We start from the raw sequence: 22,025 nt of genomic DNA, 5'->3' as shown, positions 1-22,025 counted from the left end.
GCGGCTGTTATACTCATAGCATTCTGTAAGAGCCACAGGATCTTGAAGTATTTCTCTGGGCTCCCGATTTTGGACAGTAGTGGCAAGACGATTTACAAAGTCAAATGCTTTCTTGAGGTCTATGAATGCCATATAAAGTGGGAGATTTTGCTCCTGGGCTTTCTCCTGCAATTGACATGCAGTAAAAATAATGTCAGCTGTTCTCTGGTTGGGAGGAAGCCACAGTGAGACTCAGGCAGGAGATCTGGAAGAGGGGACTGAGTGTAGTGTATCTGAGCTTGCTGAATGTACTAAATTGAGTGGGAAAACAAATTGTGCTGAAGATACGGAGAGTCTACAGAGAGATATAGATAGGTTAGGTGAGTGGGCAAGGGTTGGACAGATGGAGTACAATGTTGATAAATGAAAGGTCATCCACTTTTCCTTCCAAAGTGGAAGAGCAGATTATTATTTAAATGGTAAAATATGGCAGCATGCTACTGTGCAGAGGAAGTTGGGTGTGCTTGTGCATGAATCACAAAAGGTAGGTTTGCGGGGGCAGCAGGCTATCAAGAGGGCAAGTGGAGTGTTGGTCTTCATTGCTAGAGGGACTGAATTTAAGAGTAGGGAGGATGTGCTGCAACTGTACAGGATACTGCTGAGGCCGCACCTGGATTTCTGCGTGCAATTCTGGTCTCCTTACTTGGAGGCGGTGCAGAGGATTTTAAAATATTATTGGTGCATATTTTTTTTATTTTAATTTCAGCTGGAGATGTATGTGATTTTCAAAATACTTTTGAAGATAATGTACATTAGCATATCAAAGTTACTAGGACTTTGCGTCTTTTACTGCTGATATCTTTACTGCGTTAAAACTTAACATCATTGCAAGTTATGCCAGTGCAGCTGTGTTCATTTAAAACTAAAACATCTTTTTATTAAACTTTGTGTTTCAGGTTTCTCCAGATCACAGCATCCACTTTGCTGCATTTATTATTGCGTTCATTGTTTCTTTTGTCCTGGTGTGTTTAATTCTCATCACCATTTTCCATGTCAGAAGGATAACTGGCAGGAATCCTCTCCTCCAGCTGGTAAGTGAATGAAGAGGTTGTTTCATTAGTGCATTTTGTATTATACGTTCCAGCATTCATGAAGCAGATTCTGATATCCAGCAGTGAAAACCTGGCAAATTCTGCCTACAGAATTATAGACTTCTAACAAATGGAACCAGTGACTTTAAACCAATGGAAGAGAGTCATAGTTAGTAGTGCAATCAACAGATGTCATCTGATCTAAAAAAAAAACTATATAATAAAATTAAAGACGTGAGCTTCTGTAGATGCTGGAAATCTTGAGTAACACACACAAAATGCTGGGGGATTTCAACAGTCAGGCAGCATCTATGGAGAAGAATAAACACCAGAATTTTCAGGCTGAAGCCCTTTACCAGAAATGAAAGGGAATGGGACAGAAGCCAGAATAAGAAGGTTGGTTGGAGGGGAGAGGAAGGAGTACAGGCTGGCAGGTGATAGGTGAAACCAGATGAAGGGGATGGTATGTGGGTAGGGGAGGGGGGGATGAAGTTAAAAGCTGAGAGCCAACAGGTGGAAGAGGTACAACAACACACACAAAATGCTGGTGGAACACAGCAGGCCAGGCAGCATCTATAGGGAGAAGCGCTGTCGACGTTTCGGGCCGAGACCCTTCATCAGGTGGAAGAGGTAAATGGCTGAAGAATAAGGAATCAGATAGGAGAGAACAGTGGAGCATGGACGAAAGGGAAAGAGGAGTACAACCAGGTGATAGGCAGGTGAAGAGAAATAAAAGGTTGAAAGAAAGAGAGAGGGGGGAGAAATTACTCATGTGCCTCCAAGTACCCCAAAACCACATCCTTAACAATCGACTCCAACTTCTTCCCAACCACTCAGATGAAACTAACTGGCCAATCATTTCCTTTCTTCTCATAGAGCACAGTACTGTGGAACAGCACTAATCACAGACCTCCAGCTTGAATGAATCCATTCAACCACTACTCTGTCTTCGAGCAACTACCCATGAGGGTCCTTGTCAAATGCCTTGCTGAAATATCTAGATGACATCCACACTGTACCTCAGCAATCCCACTCGTCACCCAATGAAATATCTCAATCAAATTAGTAAAATGCAGCTTGTCTTGCACAAAGCCATGATGGCACTCCCTAATTAGGCCATGGTTTTCCAAATCCCCGTAAATCCTATCTCCAAGTATTCTCTCCAGTAACTTCCTTATCACTGATTGGTGTATAGTTACCAGGATAATCCTGCATGCTATTCTTCCTGATGCCCTTCCCCTCGCTGCCACTAAATTCAGGGCCCATGGTATTTAGCATTGCAAAAACCTTCAGTATAATTCATTTTCCAAATGTTCACCATTTTATAAATGTTCTGAATCCCTGCTTATATTAGCTTTTTTTGTATGCTTCAACCCAGCCAATGACTAGAGAATTACTGATTTATATACTTAGAATAATGAGCCTCATAATTCCATTCGACTCAAAGCCGTAACTCAGTAATTCCCACTACAAATACCAGGTGTGTGTTGCTGTTAAGATGATCACTGAACTGTTACTAAGCCACTGTACTAAACCAAATAGCCACCTCACAGGCTTTTGAGCACTTTTAGAATTAGCAGCATCAGCCTGACAATATGACTGTCTCATCAGTTTCTTTTGCCTGCTATTAGCAAGTGTTCATTGTGTGGCTTCTCAACATGATACTGCTGTAATCAGGAGTTTTCCATGTTGGATACAATAAGTTGTGAATCTTCTATTTTGAAAATAAAAATTGTTTGAAGCTTGGCAATCCTGCAAACATGTCTGCAGATTTTTAATTTTCCATTGAACATGGAGTTTATCCAATATTTGCACACTTTATAGAAGATTTGTAACACCTCTAGTGCAGTGGGACCCTCATGCACCATGTTGCACTCTCCCTGAGACTGACCTGCTTGGACAATCCAGAAAATGGCAGATTTTAATGCCTTGTTTGACATTCCCATAAATGATGTGTGTGTTTTATCCATGAAAAGCTGGAAGGTGCAAGTTATACTTGTGTTTTTTTTTCAACAGGTAAGAAGAGAACGCTCAAATGCTAGTTCCTCATTAACTGATGATGGAGCAGAATGCTTGAAAGAAAACATTATACATCAGGACAGAGTGATTGACATTCTGCTACTTGAAGACCCAGAAAACATGACTCGTGCTTTGGATGAGTAAGAGTTCTAGATTAAAATTATCTACATAAATCTTTAACTTGTGCAATGTTACAAAACAGTTTGAACTGAATTTAGGAAGAAAATTTGCTCTGTGGCATGTTATCTGTTAGTCCAACAAATAAGCGTACTTTTCTTTGGTGCCCAAAAGAGATGATAATGTGGTGATGCAGTTATAGTCCTGATGCTGCTAGGGGCATTACACTTATTCAAATGGCACAGGATCAATATCACAGCTGAATGAGCAAATCTAGGAGAAACAGAAAAGAGACTGAAGAAGCTGGAAATCTGGAGCAATACACACAATGTTGGAGGTCAGGCAGTATCTATGGAGCGAATTGGACAGTCAGTGTTTCAGCTGAAACCCTTGATAAGGAATAGAATGACAGAGTGGGGGAGGGGGAGGAGCCCAAGCCGGAGGGTAATAGGTGCATCTGTGGAGGGGTGGAGGAGGGATGCAAGGAATGTGAGAAGCTGGGAGGTGATAGGAGAAAGAGACAGAAGGCTGAAGAAGGAATGTGATTGAAGGAGACAGTAGAATAAAGGGAAGGAGATGGGGAGGAAGGTATAGGTGATGGGCAGGCAGACTGTGAGGATGGGGGAGGGGAAAGAGCTTATTGGAGCAAAGATGAGGGGAAACTAAAAAGGGTGTAACAGAAGGGTGTGGTTACATGGAGTTGGGGAAATTGATGTTATGCTGTCAAGTTGGAGACTATCGAGATGGAATATGAGGTATTGCTCCTTCATCTGAGTCTGGTTTCAGCTTAGCAATAGTGGAGGCCATGGACAGCTATGTTATTGTTAGAATAGGAAGTGGAATTAAAATGGCTGATCACTAGGAGATCCTGGCTGTTACAGCTTAACAGAACGAAGGTGCTTGATGAAGCAGTTCCCCAATCTGTGTTGTCTTGCTGATGAAGGGGAGGTTGCACGAGGAGCCCTGATACAATAAACTACCCCAATAAATTCACATGTGATATGAGGCAGCATATGTCTGCCCTCTGCTTTCCCCACCCCTCTGTTTTCCTTTATCCCTTCTGCCCCCTTTGACCCTCTCTTTCCCTTCCCCCACCCTTACTGCCTGCCCATCATGTTCACCTTTCTCCTTCTGGTTCCCTACCTCCTTCCCTTTCTTCCATTGTATCCTGTTCTCTTCTATTAGATTCATTCTTTTGCCTCTTCCACCTGTCACATCCCAACTTCTCTCATCATTCCCCTTTCCCCCACCCCGCACTTTCCTACCCTCTCCCTCTCACCTCGATTCACCTATCACCCACCAGCTCATGCCGGTTTCCAACCCCACCATTTTATTCTGGTCTCTACCCTCATTCTTTCTCAACTTGATGAATTGTCTTGGCCTGGAAGGTTAACTGTTTATTTCCCTCCATAGATACTGTTTGACCTGCTGAGTTCCTCCATTGTTTTGTGTGTGTGACTTGGGGAAATATTAGCACAGTTGATCTAATTCATAGCCCTCCAACCTAATTGAAATTATATGTGATCTTTCGGTAACCAAATTGGCTCCATCATTCTAAATACTGAAATTCAACAGTTGTATGCGGCAGTGTGTCAGACAAGGTGAGATTGATTAGCATTGAACCACTGTGAAACTATTTTGATGCTTAAAATACTCATAACATAATTCAAGATTTTGATGAATATTAGCTTATTTTCAAACCATCCAAATAAACCTTTTCTATAACTACAGCTGAACGCATTTCAATTTAGAATGACAGCAACCTTGTAAATTTGGGCTGTTGAAAATTAATTTCTCAGGCATTACTGGTCTCCTCAGTCCACAAAGTAGCAAACAAATGTATTCTTCCAGCTTTAATTATGGGAGGGGTTGGATAGGTGTGCTTCATTCCCCACAGCAAAGGAGGCTGAGGGGTGACTTGATTGAAGTATTTGAGATCATGCGAGGCATAGCTAAGGTAAATAGTCAAGAAATTTTGTGCATAAGGGTATCAAAAACAAGAAAGAGTAATTTTAAGGCAAGACGTAGGATATTTACAGGGGAATTTAGGGAATAAGTTTTTTTTACACAGCGAATGGTTTATATCTGGAATGTACTGTCAGAGGAGGTGGTGGAGTCAATTACAACTGAAGAGGCATTTGGACAGGCACTGAAAAAGACAAAGCATAAAAAGATATGGTACTAAAGCTAGCAAATTGGATTAGTGTAAATGGGCAAATGTGTCAGCATAATCTTGTGTGAGTCGAATGGCTTTTTTCTGTGGAATACAACTATGGGAGGATTCCCTATGACTGCATGAGACAGGCTTCAGGCCCTTTGTATAACTGAGTAATGGGCCTATTGATAGTTTTAAATTCTCCTTTGCAATGTTTGATCGTAAGGTAGTCTGTATTTTGCTTTCAAATTAGATGTTAAACTGAAGAAATACTTTAATGGAAGATCTGTTGGCAGTTTGTTGAAGAGTAGGGGGGATATCACAGATGCCATAGCCAATATATACTCTTCAACCAGCATTACCGTAAGAGATAATTGTATCATTATTATGCTGCATTTTTCAGATTTGCTGTTTCCAAGGCAACTACACTTCAGAGAAAAACATTCAATACTTGTAAAATGGATTTATCGATTTTCCGTACGTTGTAACTTTGCAGTACTGTTTCTCTCATAGGCACAAATGTGCACTCTCTCACACTTTTGCTCTCTAGCTCCCTCTCCTGCTTTTATTAACACCCAAATGACATGTTTTTCTTCTGTTTAAACAACTTTTCTTGCAACGTCTCCCTTCAATACCTGAGGGCCTCCACCTTTACATCCCACAATCCCACCTTCCTCCTCCTGCACACATGCACATAACATGAAGAGGGTGCATTTGTAATAAATAGTTACATAGTCCAAATGAACAGATCTTGACAATCTCCCATCCTTTTTATGTGTATATTAAAAAAAATCAAATTTGAAAAAAATTTAAAGACAATTCAAATGTCCAAACAATTCAAATGTGCATTAGAATCTGAGAATCAGTTCTAACCCTTGAAGTTAATACAATTTTTAAGGTACCAAATGCCTTCATAAAGTGCCTTTAACAGCACAAAAGCTGTTGCTCCCTTCTATGTGAGACAGTCAGCTAGCTGTTACCTTGTAGTTGACCATAACGTGTTGAATTTTCTGTTGTTGGACAGATTCTTTAATGCTGCTTATCTCTAGATGAAGTCTGTTCTCTATAACTGATTGGTGGATTTGATGGCATCAACCGAAGAGTAGTTGTCTGTGACTCAAGTTATTTGTAGACTGTTTTTCTTTGAGTCACTGTGGAAAAGCTCAGAATAGAGCGTGGCCAGAAAAACAGCATTGTCAATACCTTCAGATACTGCAATGGTTTCTCCTGCCTGTGAACTGCATACAACTCTTTGGATCCTTTGTCATTGCCAGTAGAGAGGTGAAAATCTTCCCTCTTCTCCCATCAGTACAATAAAATGTCCCCTTTGAGTCCCTCCATCAGGAAGATTTCCAAGTGAGGCATCACTGAAGACAACGAGCCTCAGTGAGCCATCGTTTCCAAGCTGTTGAAACTTCAAGACAACTTTTTCAGATTGAATTCTGTGGATTATCTTGTTTGCCTCACATGAAGTTTGTATTGTGAAATTTTTTGTGCTGGATGCCAAGTTCAGGCTTCAAACGATGTCAGTTCTGCTCTGCCTTGCACCCACAGAATCTGACCTGTCTTTGACCTGTTGTTCAGCTTCAGCTTCACCGAGGGGTGCATCTGTTGTGTGGCATGTTTGGTCTACAAATATCACAAATCTCACAGATTGTCCTGGTTTAAGACTGAAACTTCCATGTTATCTTTGCACGTGATAATTTCTGTTCAAGCAAGTCTGTTGAGTTGCCAACTGCAAACTCTTCCACACTGTCTGCACACCTGTTGAGCAACTCTGTTGGGTCCTTAGCTGCACTCTCCTCATCCTTGTCTCTGCTATGTGACTGTGTAGAGGTAGTGCTTTTCATTTCTTGTGTCATTTTCCACAGGGTTCTGATGGTCTTCATTCTGTGCTTTACATAGTCTGGAATGATGCACTCTCACATATCTACCTCCATGTCTCACAAATACCACAATTCCATCCTGACCGATGACAACTCCAGGACCTATCCATTCTGTACAGTCTGCTCTTTTGTAACACACTTTGTCCCCTGTGTCATATTTGTCATTTGTAGGATGGACCTGTCCCCTCAGTGCTCTTCGAATTCTCTCTGGACACTCTGCTTCAGTGAAAGCCTTCCCTGATGCATGCTGTGCTGAAATATGTTTCCCAACCCACTCACTCCTTGTATTGTCCTCTAGAGCAGGAGGTCTGTCAACCAGTATAGAGGGAAGGTTTGGATTCTGGCTGAACACCAACTGATACAGGCTATAGCCATGATCATTGTGCATGGTATTCTTCGCCATAAGGGTCCAACCCAGGGCTGTGTTCCTATCACAGACATTGTTTTTCTTTACCTTCAGCATTATTTCAGTAAGTGTTTGATTGTGTCGCTCCAGAACTCCATTACTCCAAGGACTGTAGGTGCTGCTGTCTTTGTTTCAATGTTAAAGTTCTCTGCCATATCTCTGAATTCATCATTATTAAATTCATCACTGAATACTATATGATGTGGGCATGTGCGCTTAACCAGGAATGGATGAAGTTTTGTACAGTCTCTGAGGGTCTCTTTGTATTTATGGTGCCACCAGCACTGAAACGTGTGACCTCATCAATGATGTAGAGATGCCACACTCCTTGCTCCAGTTCACATCGGTCCAAGACTACATTGTACTCAGATGCTAATGGAAGACCAATCACAGGCTTGGGCTTGGGCTTTCCAGACTTTAGGCATGTCTCACCTCTGTCAATTATCTGCTCTAGAATGGAAAAATAATCTGCATCTTTGTTTACTGAACTCCTGGGCAGTTTCTGAAGACTATCAATTGAAGCATGTCCAAATGCAACACTTTGCATTTCTCATCTATGGTCATGTTTTGACAGTTAGTACTTCATTCTCACATTGATCCTCAGTAATGTCTTTATCTAGAATGTTCACTTGGTGATGTCCAGAGCTGATGAACTCAGAGACACTGCCTGTTGAAACATCATTGCTTGGCCATTCTCCATATCCAGTACTGCTCCTGCTTTCTTTAGGGAAGTTTACTCAAGAGTAGTGAAATGTTCACTATTACTACCTCTGTTTCATTTGTCTGTCCTTTTTGGCAGAAATTTTCACAATTTTGCTGGAATGTACAATCTTTCTGTCTCCAGATTTGAATGCTTTGTTACTACGTGTATCTGTGTTCGCCAGCTTCTGCACTTCATTCTTGTTTAGTTCACTTTCATGGATTTCAAGCCACTTTTCTCCACACACTGTGGTGCGAATGCTGTATGGATAACAGCAGAGATTCTATCATCAAAATCTATGCCTCAGATATCTCTGCATTAGAAAGTGATTCATTTGCAAACAATGTGATATGACACTCTTTTACATCTTCAGATTTGTTATTTTCTTCAGTTAGCCTAACTTGTTTGGTTCTTTGCGGACAGTTTCTTGCCCAAAGGTAAATATTTTGACGCAACGCACATTTTGTTCTCCTACCGTAGTTGTTTATTGTATTTGTGTCCGGTAATGATACCCTTGTCTGGTCCCTCTGAGATCTATGCTTGTTTCTGCTCAGTGAAGAATGCCATTTCCTGACTCAAACTAATTCTGACTGTTGTCTTAGGGGCCTTTTCTCAAAAAATATTCTTCAGTGCTGATTTCACGGATGTAAGTGTAAGTTCTGTGCATGCAGTTAATGTTAGCTGTCTGTGCTCTATGTCTAGACATGCACTATCCAACAATTTAAAAGCAGATACAGCATCAGGAAGTTCAAAATCAATAATATAATCAGCCATATTTTTAGAATTGTCTCTAAATTTTGTCAAAATCTGAATGTGCCTCATAAAACTGATTCTTTTCTTCCTTCAAAACAAAAAAGTCAAGTGTTTTTGTTAGTGTATTCATACCGTCATTTTCGTTCAAGTCTTCCACTGAAATTCCCAACGCAGTCTCTCGCTCTTCCTGAAAGCAACAACACAATAGCCAAGGATTGTTTTGTCTTCTCTAGTTCTGTAATATAAGTCCATATTCCAATTTTATTTTTCTGGCTTTTGCAAGGCTTGCTCTCATCAAATGCTGGTGGGATCCTTGCCTTTATTAGCACATATAGGGTATAGGAGAGGGAGGTCTTGTACAACTTTACAAAACGTTGGTTAGACCACATCTAAGGATCCTTAGACCCTGTACCCTTACTAATCTAGAAATTCTGAACCTTTGCTTTAAAGATACCCAATGACTTGGTCTCCACAGCCATCTGTACCAATGAATCCCATAAATTCACCAACCTCTGGCTAAAAAAATTCCACCTCATCTTTGTTCTAAAGGGATATCCCTCTTTTCTGAGGCTGTTCCCTCTAGTCCAAGACTCCCCCACTATAGGAAACATCTGCTCCATAGCCACTTTTTCCGGGCTTTTTAGTATTTTGTAGGTTTTATTCTTTTGAACTCCAGTGAGTACAGGCCCTGAGTCATCAAACACTCCTCATACATTAACCTTTCATTGCCAGAATTATTCCTGTAAATCTCCTTTGGATCCTCTCCAGTGCCAGCACATCTTTTGGATAAGGGGCCCAAAACTGCTCACAACATTCCAAGTCTGATCTGACCAATGCCTTATAGAGCTTAAGCAATATATCCTTGCTTTTATATTCTAGACCTCTCAAAGTGAATGCTAATATTGCACTTGCCTTCCTTACCACAGGCTCAATCTGCAAGTTAGGGAAGTTTAGAGAATCTTGCACAAGGACCCCCTAGTCCCTTTGCACTTATGCTTTCTGAATTTTCTTCCAGTTTAGAAAATACACTATACTTTTATTCCTTCTACCAAAAGTGCATGAACGTGCACTTCACTACACTATATTCCATCTGCCTCTTCTTCGCTCATTCCCCTAATTTGTTTTAAGTCCTTTTGCAGACTTGCTGCTTTCTCAACACTAACTGCCCCTCCACCTATCTTGGTAATGTTTGTAAAAATGGCCACAAAACCAGAAATTCCATCATTGAAATCATGAATGGAAGTGGACTGAATGTCAACTCCTACGGAACATCACTAGCTACTGACAAACAATCAGAAAAGATCTCCTTTCTTCTCATTCTTTGCCTCCTGCCAGTCAGCCTATTGTCTGTCCATGCTAGTATCTTTCCAAGCTCTTATCTTGTTTAGCATCACCTCCACCCCCTCACCTCAACAGTTCATCGACTACCCACAAGCTACTAAAAGCTTTTGCTGTGATCTACTCGTGTGGTGCTGTCTGAAGTATTTGAAGTTGCTAAAGTCTACACATTCAGTACCTTGTCAAAGGGCTTCTGAAAATCCAAGTAAGCACATCCTCTGACTCTTGGTTTGTTTTTCCTGTCTGTTTTTTTCACAAAAATTTCCCTTTAAGATTTCCCATGCTGACTTTGGCCTATTTTGTCATGTGTCTCCAAATACCCCAAAAACTGAAGTCAGGCTAACTGGCTTATAATTTCCTTTCTTTTTCCTCCCTCCCTTCTTGAAGAGTGAAGTAACATTGGCAATCTAGTGATTCTTGAAACGTCACCACAGATCCTTCCACAATCTTCTCAGCTACCTCTTTCAAAACCCTGAAGTGTAGTCCATCTGATCCAGGTGACTTGTCAATCTTCAGACTTCACACACAAAAAATGCTGGTGGAATGCAGCAGGCCAGGCAGCATCTATAGGGAGAAGCGCTGTCGATGTTTCGGGCCGAGACCCTTTGTCAACAGCGCTTCTTCCTATAGATGCTGCCTGGTCTGCTGCATTCCATCAGCATTTCTTGTGTGTGTTGCTTGAATTTCCAGCATCTGCAGATTTCCTCGTGTTTGCAGTCTTCAGACTTATCCGCTTCCCAAGCGCTTTCTCCTTAGTAATAGCAGCTACGTTCACTTCTGCCCCTTAACAGTCTCAAATTTCTGGCAAACTTCTGATGTCTTCCACTGTGAAGATTGGTGCAAAATACTTCTTAAATTTGTCCACCATCATTTGTTCCCCATTTACTACATCTCCAGTGTCATTTTTCAGCAGTCTGCTATTCACTCTCACCTCTTTTTTAAAAAATCTCTAATATCTGAAAAAACAATTTGTATCCCTTTTATATTATTGACCAGATTACCTTCATATTTCATATTTTTCTCTCCTTTTTGATGATCAAAATCAGGTTCATTATCACTGATGTACTGACGTTTCTGAGGCATCGCCTTTTTAAGATGTCCTTGATGCTGGTCAATATTGACCAGATGGTCAGTTGGTCAGTATGGACATGGGCCGAAGGTTCTGTTCTGTTCTCAGTTCTGTCTCTGCGACTCCAGTGTTTCTCCACTTCCCTTCCAGCAGTGCTCTTCTCCAAGACTAGGGTGCATTCCAATTAAAGACATAAACGGGCCCATGTCCTGGACTAGCTGCTAGCGTAAAAGCCATCTGTACAAATGCACAAAATTTCTTCCACAACTCCCGCACAATTCCTTGTGGACATTTAATAACTTCAAATGTTTCAGACCGCACCGCCCATGATTAGATCATAGAAAAAGCCTGAAGTAACTTGTGAGATAGTTGATGTGCGAGGGGGTGGTGGTGAGGTCGTGCTTGGCTGGATGAATCCTTTCTCTTGGTTCAGCTGTGTGCTGTTGTAATATGTAGTCAGAGTTGTAAACTACCTGACACCCCAGTATGTCTGGTTTGTATATTCAACAAGTATCCTCACCAAGAATACAGTATGTCAAACTTTACTGGCTAAGAATGTTGGCATCATTTTGGAACTGTATCAATATTTTAAAAAATATATTGAAGAACCGAATTTTGCACCAGTTCCTCTTGAAATTTTAATTTATAAAACTCTTAAATCTATCAAACTTTTGAACATTATCAAATTGATTTAATTCTACTTCAGACCTTTGAGCAGAACTAATAATAGCACAGATGTTGTGACTATATTCTTTCCTTCTGTGATAGAATTTCAATAATTTAATGTTTATTTGCTCTGGGTTTGTACCTCTCTTGTCTGTCTTTCTGTAGAGTGAACTGATCGTTCTGTAGACCTCTAAAAGCGTAAACATTTCCTTCATTTTTTCGCCCTTCTTGCATTTCTACTTCGATATATCATCTTACGTATCCCATTAATTAATGGATTTTGGAGAAATGGCCTTTATGTTGATTCTCAAGCAGAGTCTCATAGTTCATTAGTTCATAGTTTGTTGTTCATTTTATATATCATGGCATATGGTTAATTAATACAATGTGACTGCATTCTGTGTGCAGTATTTCTAATGACCTGAAAAATCAAAATTCCTCCAGCATTTTACTGAAAAAAGCACAATTGTCAGTAAAAATTAACCCATACAATTAAGGATGATGCATTTCACTTCAGAATCAGGTTTATTATCACCGGCATGTGACGTGAAATCTGTTAGCTTAGCAGCAGCAGTTCAATGCAATACATTATTTAGCAGAAAGAGAAAAAAATAATAAAGTAAGACATAATAAATAAACAAGTAAATCAATTATGTACATTGAATAGATTATTAAAAAATGTGCAAAAACAGAAATACTCTATATTAAAAAAAGTGAGGGAATGTCCAAAGCTTCAAAGTCCATTTAGGAATCGGATGACAGAGGGGAAGAAGCTGTTCCTGAATCACTGAGTGTGTGCCTTCAGGCTTCTGTATCTCCTACCTGCTGGTAACAGTGAGAAAAGTGCATGCCCTGGGTGCTGGACATCTTTAATAATGGACGCTGCCTTTCTGAGACACCGCTTCTGAAAGATGTCCTGGATACTTTGTAGGCTAGTATCCAAGATGGAGCTGACTAGATTTACAACCTTCTGCAGCTTCTGTCAGTCCTGTGCAGTAGCCCCTCCATATCAGACAGTGATACAGCCTGTCAGAATGCTCTCCACGGTGCAACTATAAAAGTTTTTGAGTGTATTTGTTGATATGCCAAATCGCTTCAAACTCCTAATAAAGTATAGCCACTGTCTTGCCTTCGTTATAACTACATCAATATGTTGGGACCAGGTTAGATTCTCAGAGATCTTGACACCCAGGAACTTGAATCTGCTCACTCTCTCCACTTCTGATCCCTCTGTGAGGATTGATACGTGTTCCTTTGACTTACCCTTCCCGATGTCCACAGTCAACTCTTTCATCTTACTTGCGTTGAGTGCCAGGTTGTTGCTGTGGCACCATTCCACTAGTTGGCATATCTCACTCCTGTATGCTCTCTCTTCACCACCTGAGATTCTACCAACAATGGTTGTATCATCAACAGATTTGTAGATGGTGTTTGAGCTATGCCTAGCCACACAGTCATGTGTATACAGGGAGTAGAGCAGTGGGCTAAACACTCACCCCTAAGGTGCGCCACTGTTGATCAACCGCGAGGAGCAGATATTATCACCAATCTGCACAGATTGTGGACTTCTGGTTAGGAAGTTGAGGATCCAATTGCAGAGGGAGGTACAGAGGCCCAGGTTCTGTAACTTCTCAATCAGGATTGTGGAAATGATGGTATTAAATGCTGAGCTATCGTCAATGAACAGCATCTTGACGTAGGTGTCTGGGTTGTCCAGGTCTAAACCGTGTGAAGAGCCATGGAAATTGTGTCTGCCATTGACCTATTGTAACAATAGACAAATTGCAATGGGTCCAGGTCCTTGCTGAGGCAGGAGTTCAGTCTAGTCATAACCAACCTCTCAAAGCATTTCATCACTGTCGCTGTGAGTGCTACCGGGTGATAGTCATTAAGGCAGCTCACATTATTCTTCTTCGGCACTGGTATAATTATTGCTTTTTTAAAGCAAGTGGAAACTTCTGCCAGTAGCAGTGAGAGGTTGAAAATGTCCTTGAATACTCCTGCTAGTTGGCTGGCACAGGTTTTCAGAGCCTTATCATGTGCTGCATCAGGACCTTCTGCCTTGCAAGGGTTACTTGGCATCTCTTATTTGACCCCACAGTTATTGGATGAGTTCCCTTGTTTTGAATAATCCATTGATTATAAATGCTAGGATTTGGAACAACCAGTAATCTGCTGGAGAAATTCAGAAGTTTGAGCAGCATCTGGGGGAAGAAATGAAATTGTTGATATTTTGGATCAAAATCCTGCATCAGGACTGAGTGTGGTGAGGGAAAGAGGAGGAGGGGAGTGGTGTGACTGGGTCCAAAATGTGTCTTCTGGTCTAGATGTGCCTGCATACAACGCTCCTTCGGTTGACATCTTCTGGATAGATCATGAAACCATATATTTCACTTCTGTTATGTTTTTAACATTTGTTTCTTGTCTTGAGTGTGATTCTGGAACTGTTGGATCCTGTGGTTTGTAGTGTGGAGCTCATTTTGGGTGGTTCAGAGCTCTGCAGTCTCTGAGGGGATTCCAAGAGGCAGAGGCGAGAAAGCTGTGAGCAAATATTCAACTTCATTTCACCAGCTAAAGTGATGAGTGAGTTTGAAATGCCAACTGCCTGCCTTTTTATCGCTGGTGAGATCGCTCTGCTGCAGAAAGGGGAGACTGACTTTATCGCTGGTGAGATCTCTCTGCTGCAGAAAGGGGAGACTGACTTTATCGCTGGTGAGATCGCTCTGCTGCAGAAAGGGGAGACTGACTTTATCGCTGGTGAGATCACTCTGCTGCAGAAAGGGGAGACTGACTTTATCGCTGGTGAGATCGCTCTGCTGCAGAAAGGGGAGACTGACTTTATCGCTGGTGAGATCACTCTGCTACGGAGAGGAAAATGTTGCCCGGGTTTTCTGCATTCTGGATGTGGACTTGGACTGTAGACTTTTTTTTCTCAGTCTTGTGGTTTTTTTTGTATTCTGCATTTTTCACATGATTTTTCTCATCTTTTTTTTTGTGTGCCAGTTCAGTTTTTATTCTTTTTTTTTTGTCCAGGGAGGAGGGATTTGAGGGGTTGATGCTCATGCTGCTTTTATTTCTTGGTTTCATGGCTCTCTGGAGAAGAAGAATTTCTGAGTTGTATACTTTGATAATAAATGAAATGATTGGTGGACTGAAGATCTGAGGATGGGTGAAGGATGATTGGCAGATGGTGCCAAGTTTGGTGTCAGTTGGGGTAGTTGGGAGAGAAGGGGAGGTGAGTTGTTGGTAGAGTTGGCAAAAAAGGCAGCTGAAGCCATCAAGGGGGAGGGGGTGGTGATAGGGAGTGAGGACATTAGTCTGTGCTTGGTCTCACTCATCTAGTTGGCCATATCAAAAGCAGAATGCAATGGACAAGATTGGTGGAGGTGCACATGATAAGACATGATATAAAATATCAGAAAGTCACATTTGTAGCAGCTTAACCATCTTTGTTTGCTCGCCTTTGTCTCCCTTCTTGTCTGTCTGTTTCTTCTACCCTTCTTTTTGTTGTCTGTCCGCATCTCTTTCACTGCAGCAGACAAGGAAGCAGAATTTACAGATAAAAACATAAGAAATAGAAACAGAAGGAGATTCATTAGTTTCAAGTGTCTGCCCTGCCATTCAGTAAAATCATGGACAATCCTCAGCGACACTTTCCTGAGCTGATCCCATATCCTTTCATTCTTTTAACACCTAAACTCCTTTTGATTTCTGAACAACAATAATCTGCTATATAACAATGCCCACTGGTCCACATTTGTCCATGAATAGTTTGGGATCTAACTGATAGAAAGGTGGACATTGATGGTGAATTCACCATTGCCTTCAGGAATAGAGCACATATTTTGGTCACCTAATGAAGTAGAATTAAGTTTAAGAATTAGAACTTCAACTCCAGCACAAAGCTGACGTTCATCAGGCAACAGTGAACCCAGCTTTGGAGTCCTAGATTAGCTACAAAAGACACCTCAAAACACTGGATGGATACTACCAATGTTGTCGGCACAAATTCCTCCAAATTCACTGGCAAGATGTGAACCGGAGATAGTGTCCCTTTCCAGGCCAATATCCTAGCACTGAGGCTGTGAATGCCCTCACCTAGGTCTGATAGGCAGCCCACATTGTTTGCATGCTCACCCCAAGACTTTTGAGCTCTGCTGAGTAGGTATTACTTGGGTATGTCTAGATAGAGTAAATGATCTAAGTGACATTGGAGAGCCTCTGACTGTAATATCTTTATAAATTTGGATTTATACCCTGCACATTACCTCTCAGAGTGGAGAAGGGGCATTTGGGCTGACTGTGAAAACCTTGGACCTCTTTATTGCCTGTGGATTTTATCAGGTTATTTTCTTATTCCTTACTACACAAATTGGACATAATATAACATATGTTTTCTGTTTTGCAGCTTGCATATATTGAATGCAGTACGATTGGATACTCTTCTTGAATACCATCGGAAAAAAATGAACTTGAATGCAGTTCTGTTGTTGCTGAAGAAGTTCAAGCACTGCAAAGACCTTTCACCACTTTTAGAGGAAAGATTCAACGTGGTTTTCAGAGAACAGTTTGAAGCGGTGGAGAGCAGGCTGAATACAGAGCTTAAAGAGATGTTAGCCATATTAGCAGCTGAAAGTGTCCAAGAGGTCAGACATAAAATGGAATCTCTTTATAGGAAACAGGAAGAAGAGGACAAAGAAGCTGAGCTGCTCATGCAGAATGTGGATGATGAGGTAAGTCAAGGAGCCATAGTTTTCTGCTATGTAAGTGAGAGAGGGAAGGAGACAAATCTTCCTGGCAAGTAAATTCATGATGCTAATAGCAACTAGATTAGGTACCACCTCAGGTAATTTCAAATCTTTCTCCAACTGTTAACAGATATTAATCTGTGTATAACATCAACATTTTCCAGAGGCAGCCTTGCCATCAGGAGTATATTTTGTGCTTTATACCTTGTTTGGACATATCCTCAGCAAATGTTAACCATGCCTTTTAAACAGAAGTACTCTTAATAGAACTCTTCTTCTAACATAGTTTGATTTTCTTCTTTCCCATGAAGACGCTGGCCATTCCTAAGTATGTGTTGTGTTTCTGGTTTTACAATTAAGTAGCTAGATATAGAACATTGTGACTGAATGTGGGAGTTTTTGTAGGAGAGCCTGACTGCTTCAAACAACTGAATTGATAACAGCATTAACAGCAATATTTCAAATTACTTCATGAGAACCCTTTCAGACAAAATATATTACTGAGGTAACAAAGATGTGTTGGGTTGGATTGCACTTGATCCACTCTATAGGTGATGTACGCCTGGGGTGGGGGTATGGGTGGTTGTGGGAGTTGATGCACTTAGTATCTGGCTCCTCGGCTCAGATTTGTGGCATAAAAGGAGGATTTGCTCCAGGATTCATCAGCCGAAGATTAGGAATAAACTCGTCCACAAAGACCGCCTCACTGGTGATTTTTTTTTTCAGAGCATTGGCAAAAGGTCAATACATTTCAAGGCATTAAAATGCCCGATCAAGGCTTCAGTGAAATGAATGATGAGAAAGGAGCAATGTGTAGAAGAGATTTAGGGATGGGATGTCAAAGGCAGCTGGGAGCCTCATCAAAGGCAGAGTCCATAGATAAAGGATTCTTGTCCAGAAATATTGACTGTTTATTTCCCTGCACAGATGCTGCTGGATCTGCTGAGTGCTTTGTTTTTGCACCAAAGGCATGTTATGCAAATCAAAGATACATAAAAGACCACAAATGGAGGACTCTTCTCACTAATTCTCCTAATTTTCCGAAGGCCTTTGACAAGTTGCAACACGAGGCTGCCAAACAAGATAAGAGTCCATGGTATTAGAAGAATGATGTTAGCAAGTATAGAAGATTGGTTGACTAGCAGGAGGCAAAGAGTGGGAATAAAGTTTTCTGCTTGGCTGCCAGTGACTATGTTCCACAGGAGTCTGTGTAGGACCACTTCTTTTCACATTATATATCAATGATTTAGATGATAGAACTGATGGTTTTGTGGCCAAGTTCATGGATGATAAAAATACAGATGGAGGGCAGGTAATGTTGAAGAAGCAGGGGGGCTGCAGAAGGACTTGGACAGATTAGGAGAATGGGCAAAGAAATTGCAGATGGAATATAGTTTTGGGAAGTGTATGGTTATGTACTTTGGTAGAAGGAATAATGGCATAGACTATTTTCTAGACTATATCGGGAGAAAATTTTGAAATCAGAGATGCAAATGGGACTTTGGAGTTCTTATGCAGGAGTACCTAAAGTTAACTTGCAAGTATGAGCCAGTGGTAAGGAAGGCAAATCCAATGTTAGCATTAATTTCAAGAGGACTAGAATATAAAAGCAAGGATGTAATTCTGAGGCTTTATAAGACATTGGTCAGACTGGACATGGAATGTTGTGAGCAATTGTGGGCCCCTTATCCAAGAAAGGATGTGCTGATATTGAGGAGGCTCCAAAGAACGTTCATGAGAATGACTCAGGAACAAAAGGTTAAGATATGAGCATTTGATGGCTCTGGGCCTGTACTTGTTGGCATTTAGAAGAAAGGGTGGGGGGGGGGGGAGATCTCACTGAAACCTATTGAATATTGAAAGGCCTAAATAGAGTGCAAGTGAAAAGGATGTTTCCACATAGGGGCATCTAGGACCAAGAGGCACAACACTAGAATGAGGAAAGTTCTTTAGAACTGAGGTGAGGAAAAATTTCTTGAGGCAGAGCATAGTGAATCTGTGGAATTCATTGCCACCAATGGCTGGAGGCTGGAGTCATTGGTAATAAAATGGATGTTGATAGGTTCTTGTTAGTAAGAATGTTAAAGATTATGAGGACAAGGCAGGAGAATGGGGTTGAGAAGGATAATTAGTCAGCCATGATGGAATAGCAGAGCAGACTTAATGGGTTAATTGGCCTAATTCTGTTCCAATGTCTTATGGTCTTACAGAAAATATGGGTTAAGAGTTTGTCCTGGTGTGATAAGCTGTGTCCATATTACTTCAAGAGCTTCATATAATTTATCAAGGGGTAACACACACTTTGTATATTTCACTAAGAAAATTTTCAAGTCAAAGTTACAATATTGACAATTCAGAATGTGCTCCTTTAAAAGATTCCACTCATTAAACTAAGTAACTTTGTTGTAAATATTTTATTGAACCTAAAGGTGCAATTAGGAGGAATCTACTCAATCTATTTAAACTTGTGTTGATTGGTTTGTCAATGCATCCAAAACTGCTAGATGGGTCATGGTAGGTTAATAAACTTGTGGGCTTATATTGGGAAATTCCATGATTGAAGGTGTTGTGTATAAATGACCAGACCTCACATGATTTTGACTTGTGTTTTCCCCTGCATGGAGGAAATGTCTTGGGCCTAGGGCCAGGTCCAGTCAGTGACAAGGGGTTAAGGCCCATAGATAAGGCAGAGAGGGGAAGGTTATGATAGAGATCAGCTATGATTTTGGTACTTTACAGTATGTAGAGGTGTTGGGTTAGGGTCTGTTATTGGGGATCGTGATGTTAGATGGAGTGTGGGTGGAGGAAATAATGGTTGTAAGAGTTGTCAGCCAGAGTGTTGGTTGAGGAATGAGACTGGGTCATTAGATTGGTGTGTGGGTGAGTAGAGGGATAGACTATAGATTGTAATAGGGAAGGGCGTTCTGTGGTCGGGTTGGCTGAGTAGTCAGATGGAATAACCTTAAGGAGAATCCCTCTCAATCAGGCTCTCAGTTTTACAAATATTATTGCAGGCTGTTTCTAAAATCAAGCCCACAGCAATTTAAGGGAATGCATTTATCGGGCATCAGCTTGGAGCTCTTGATACACCATGTAAGAACAACTTTACACAAGTTGTCCGTGTATGGCCATTTGCACATGCATGAGTTAAAGTTGCTGAGGTGATGTATGGGGTTCGTTCATGGTTTGTGTGGACCCTGGATATCACCTCTGCTATTAATTATGTGTGTAATCCATCTTATAGCAAGTGCATAAAGGGCTCAAGGTAAAAATTGTGAACTATACCACTCACAAAAATAACTTTGTTTTTCACTAAAATTGATTGGTGTCCAGCAAAAGCACAGTGTTGCTCAATCCAATTTGTAGACATAGTATTCGCACTTGGCTCTGTTTTTGGATCACTTTGGTTCTGTTTTACTTCAGTGGTTTGGCATGGTCAAAGAGCTGCTTGGTGATGCATGATAAATGATTGAAATGTGTGTGCACTTAAATTGCTGTGGGCTTGCTTTTAGAAACAGCCTGCAATAATATGCTTGACAAACCTAACAAAATGTTTCCTTTCAATTTTGCATGATCTTTTGCTGCTAAATGTCACAGGATCTCCATTGGTCTCTCTCCCCCCATCTGGTGGCTACAGTTCAGACCAGAAGATTAATTCCTGACAAATTCATATAAAAGACCACACGGAAAATCTATAATATTTTGTTTGTCTAAAATACTGTACACTGTATTTTTTAAAATCGTGTGAAGTTGAAAGGTGTTTGTGTCCTGGGGGACCTGGGTGCCTTGGTATATGAATCACTTAATATGCAGGTTTTCCAGGCGATTAGGAAGGCAAGTGATGTTTTGGCCTTTATTGTCATAGTCATGGAGTGATAGAACACTACAGCACAGCAGCCAGCCCTTTGGCCCATCTAGTCCATGCCAAACCATTAATCTTCCGAGTCCCATCGACCTGCACCCAGACCATAGCCCACCATATCTCTCACATCCATGTACCTATCCAAATTTCTCTTAAATATTGAAATTAAACTGGTATCCACCACTTGCGATAGCAGCTTGTTCCACACTCTCAGCATTCTCTGAGTGAAAAAGTTCCCGCGTATGTGTCTCTTAAAACTTTTCATCTTTCATCCTTAATCCAGGATCTCTAGTTGTAGTCTCACTTAACCTCAATGGAAAACGCCTTCTTGCATTTACCCTATCTAGACACTTCATAATATTGTATACTTCTATCAAATCTCCCATGAATCTTCTACATTCTAAAGAATAAAGTCTGATAATTTCCCTATAATTCAGGTTCTCAAGTCCTGACATATCCTTGTAAATTTTCTCTAAACTCTTGATTTTATTGATATCTTAACTGCTGGTAGCTGGCCAAAACTGTACACAATACTCTAAATTAGATCTCACCAACATCTTGTACAATTTCAACGTGACGTCCCCACTCCTGTACTCAGTGCATTGATTTATGAAGGCCAATATGTCAAAAGCTTTGTTTACGACTCTTATCTACCTGTGATGCCATTTTCAAAGAATTATGAATCTGTATTCCCAGATCTCTGTGTTCTATTGCATTCCTCAGCACACTACTGCTCACCGTGTAAGATCTACCCTGTCTGATCCACCCAGTGGGAAACACTTTATACTTGTCTGCATCAAATTCCATCTGCCATTTTTCAGCCCATTCTTCCAACTGATCCAGATCCCATTACAAGCTTTGATAGGCTTCCTTGCTGTCCACTACACTCCTAGTCTTCATGTCGTCTGCAAATTTGCTGGTCCAGTTTACAACATAAGAACATAAGAAGTAGGAGCAGGAGTAGGCCATCCGGCCCATCGAGCCTGCCCCGCCATTCAATAAGATCATGGCTGATCTGTAAGTAATCTCAGCTTCATCTGCCTTTTCCCCATAACCCTTAATTCCCTTACTATGTAAAACCTATCTAACTGCATCTTAAATATATTTAGTGAAGAAGCCTCAACTGTTTCCTTGGGCAGAGAATTTCACGGATTCACCACTCTCTGAGAAAAACAGTTTCTTCTCATCTCAGTCCTAAATCTGTTCCGCTGAATCTTGAGGCAATGCCCCCTAGTT

The 22,025-nt window shown here is 41.0% G+C and overlaps 1 protein-coding gene across 3 annotated transcripts in view; it reads left to right on the top strand.

Annotated features, from left to right (window-relative positions):
* The window catches only part of LOC140726363 (limbin-like), a 212,798-nt gene that overhangs the window by 47,406 nt on the left and 143,367 nt on the right, over positions 1-22,025 (top strand). For all 3 annotated transcript variants that reach the window (XM_073042642.1, XM_073042641.1, XM_073042643.1), the window contains 3 exons: positions 936-1,070; positions 3,087-3,229; positions 16,588-16,912. In XM_073042642.1, the coding sequence (XP_072898743.1) occupies positions 936-1,070; positions 3,087-3,229; positions 16,588-16,912 (603 nt within the window). The remainder of the gene's footprint in view (positions 1-935; positions 1,071-3,086; positions 3,230-16,587; positions 16,913-22,025) is intronic.

The sequence above is a fragment of the Hemitrygon akajei genome, chromosome 4, assembly GCF_048418815.1.
Source record: "Hemitrygon akajei chromosome 4, sHemAka1.3, whole genome shotgun sequence".
Classification (NCBI taxonomy): Eukaryota; Metazoa; Chordata; class Chondrichthyes; order Myliobatiformes; family Dasyatidae; genus Hemitrygon; species Hemitrygon akajei.
This window is presented reverse-complemented; position numbering and strand designations above follow the sequence as displayed.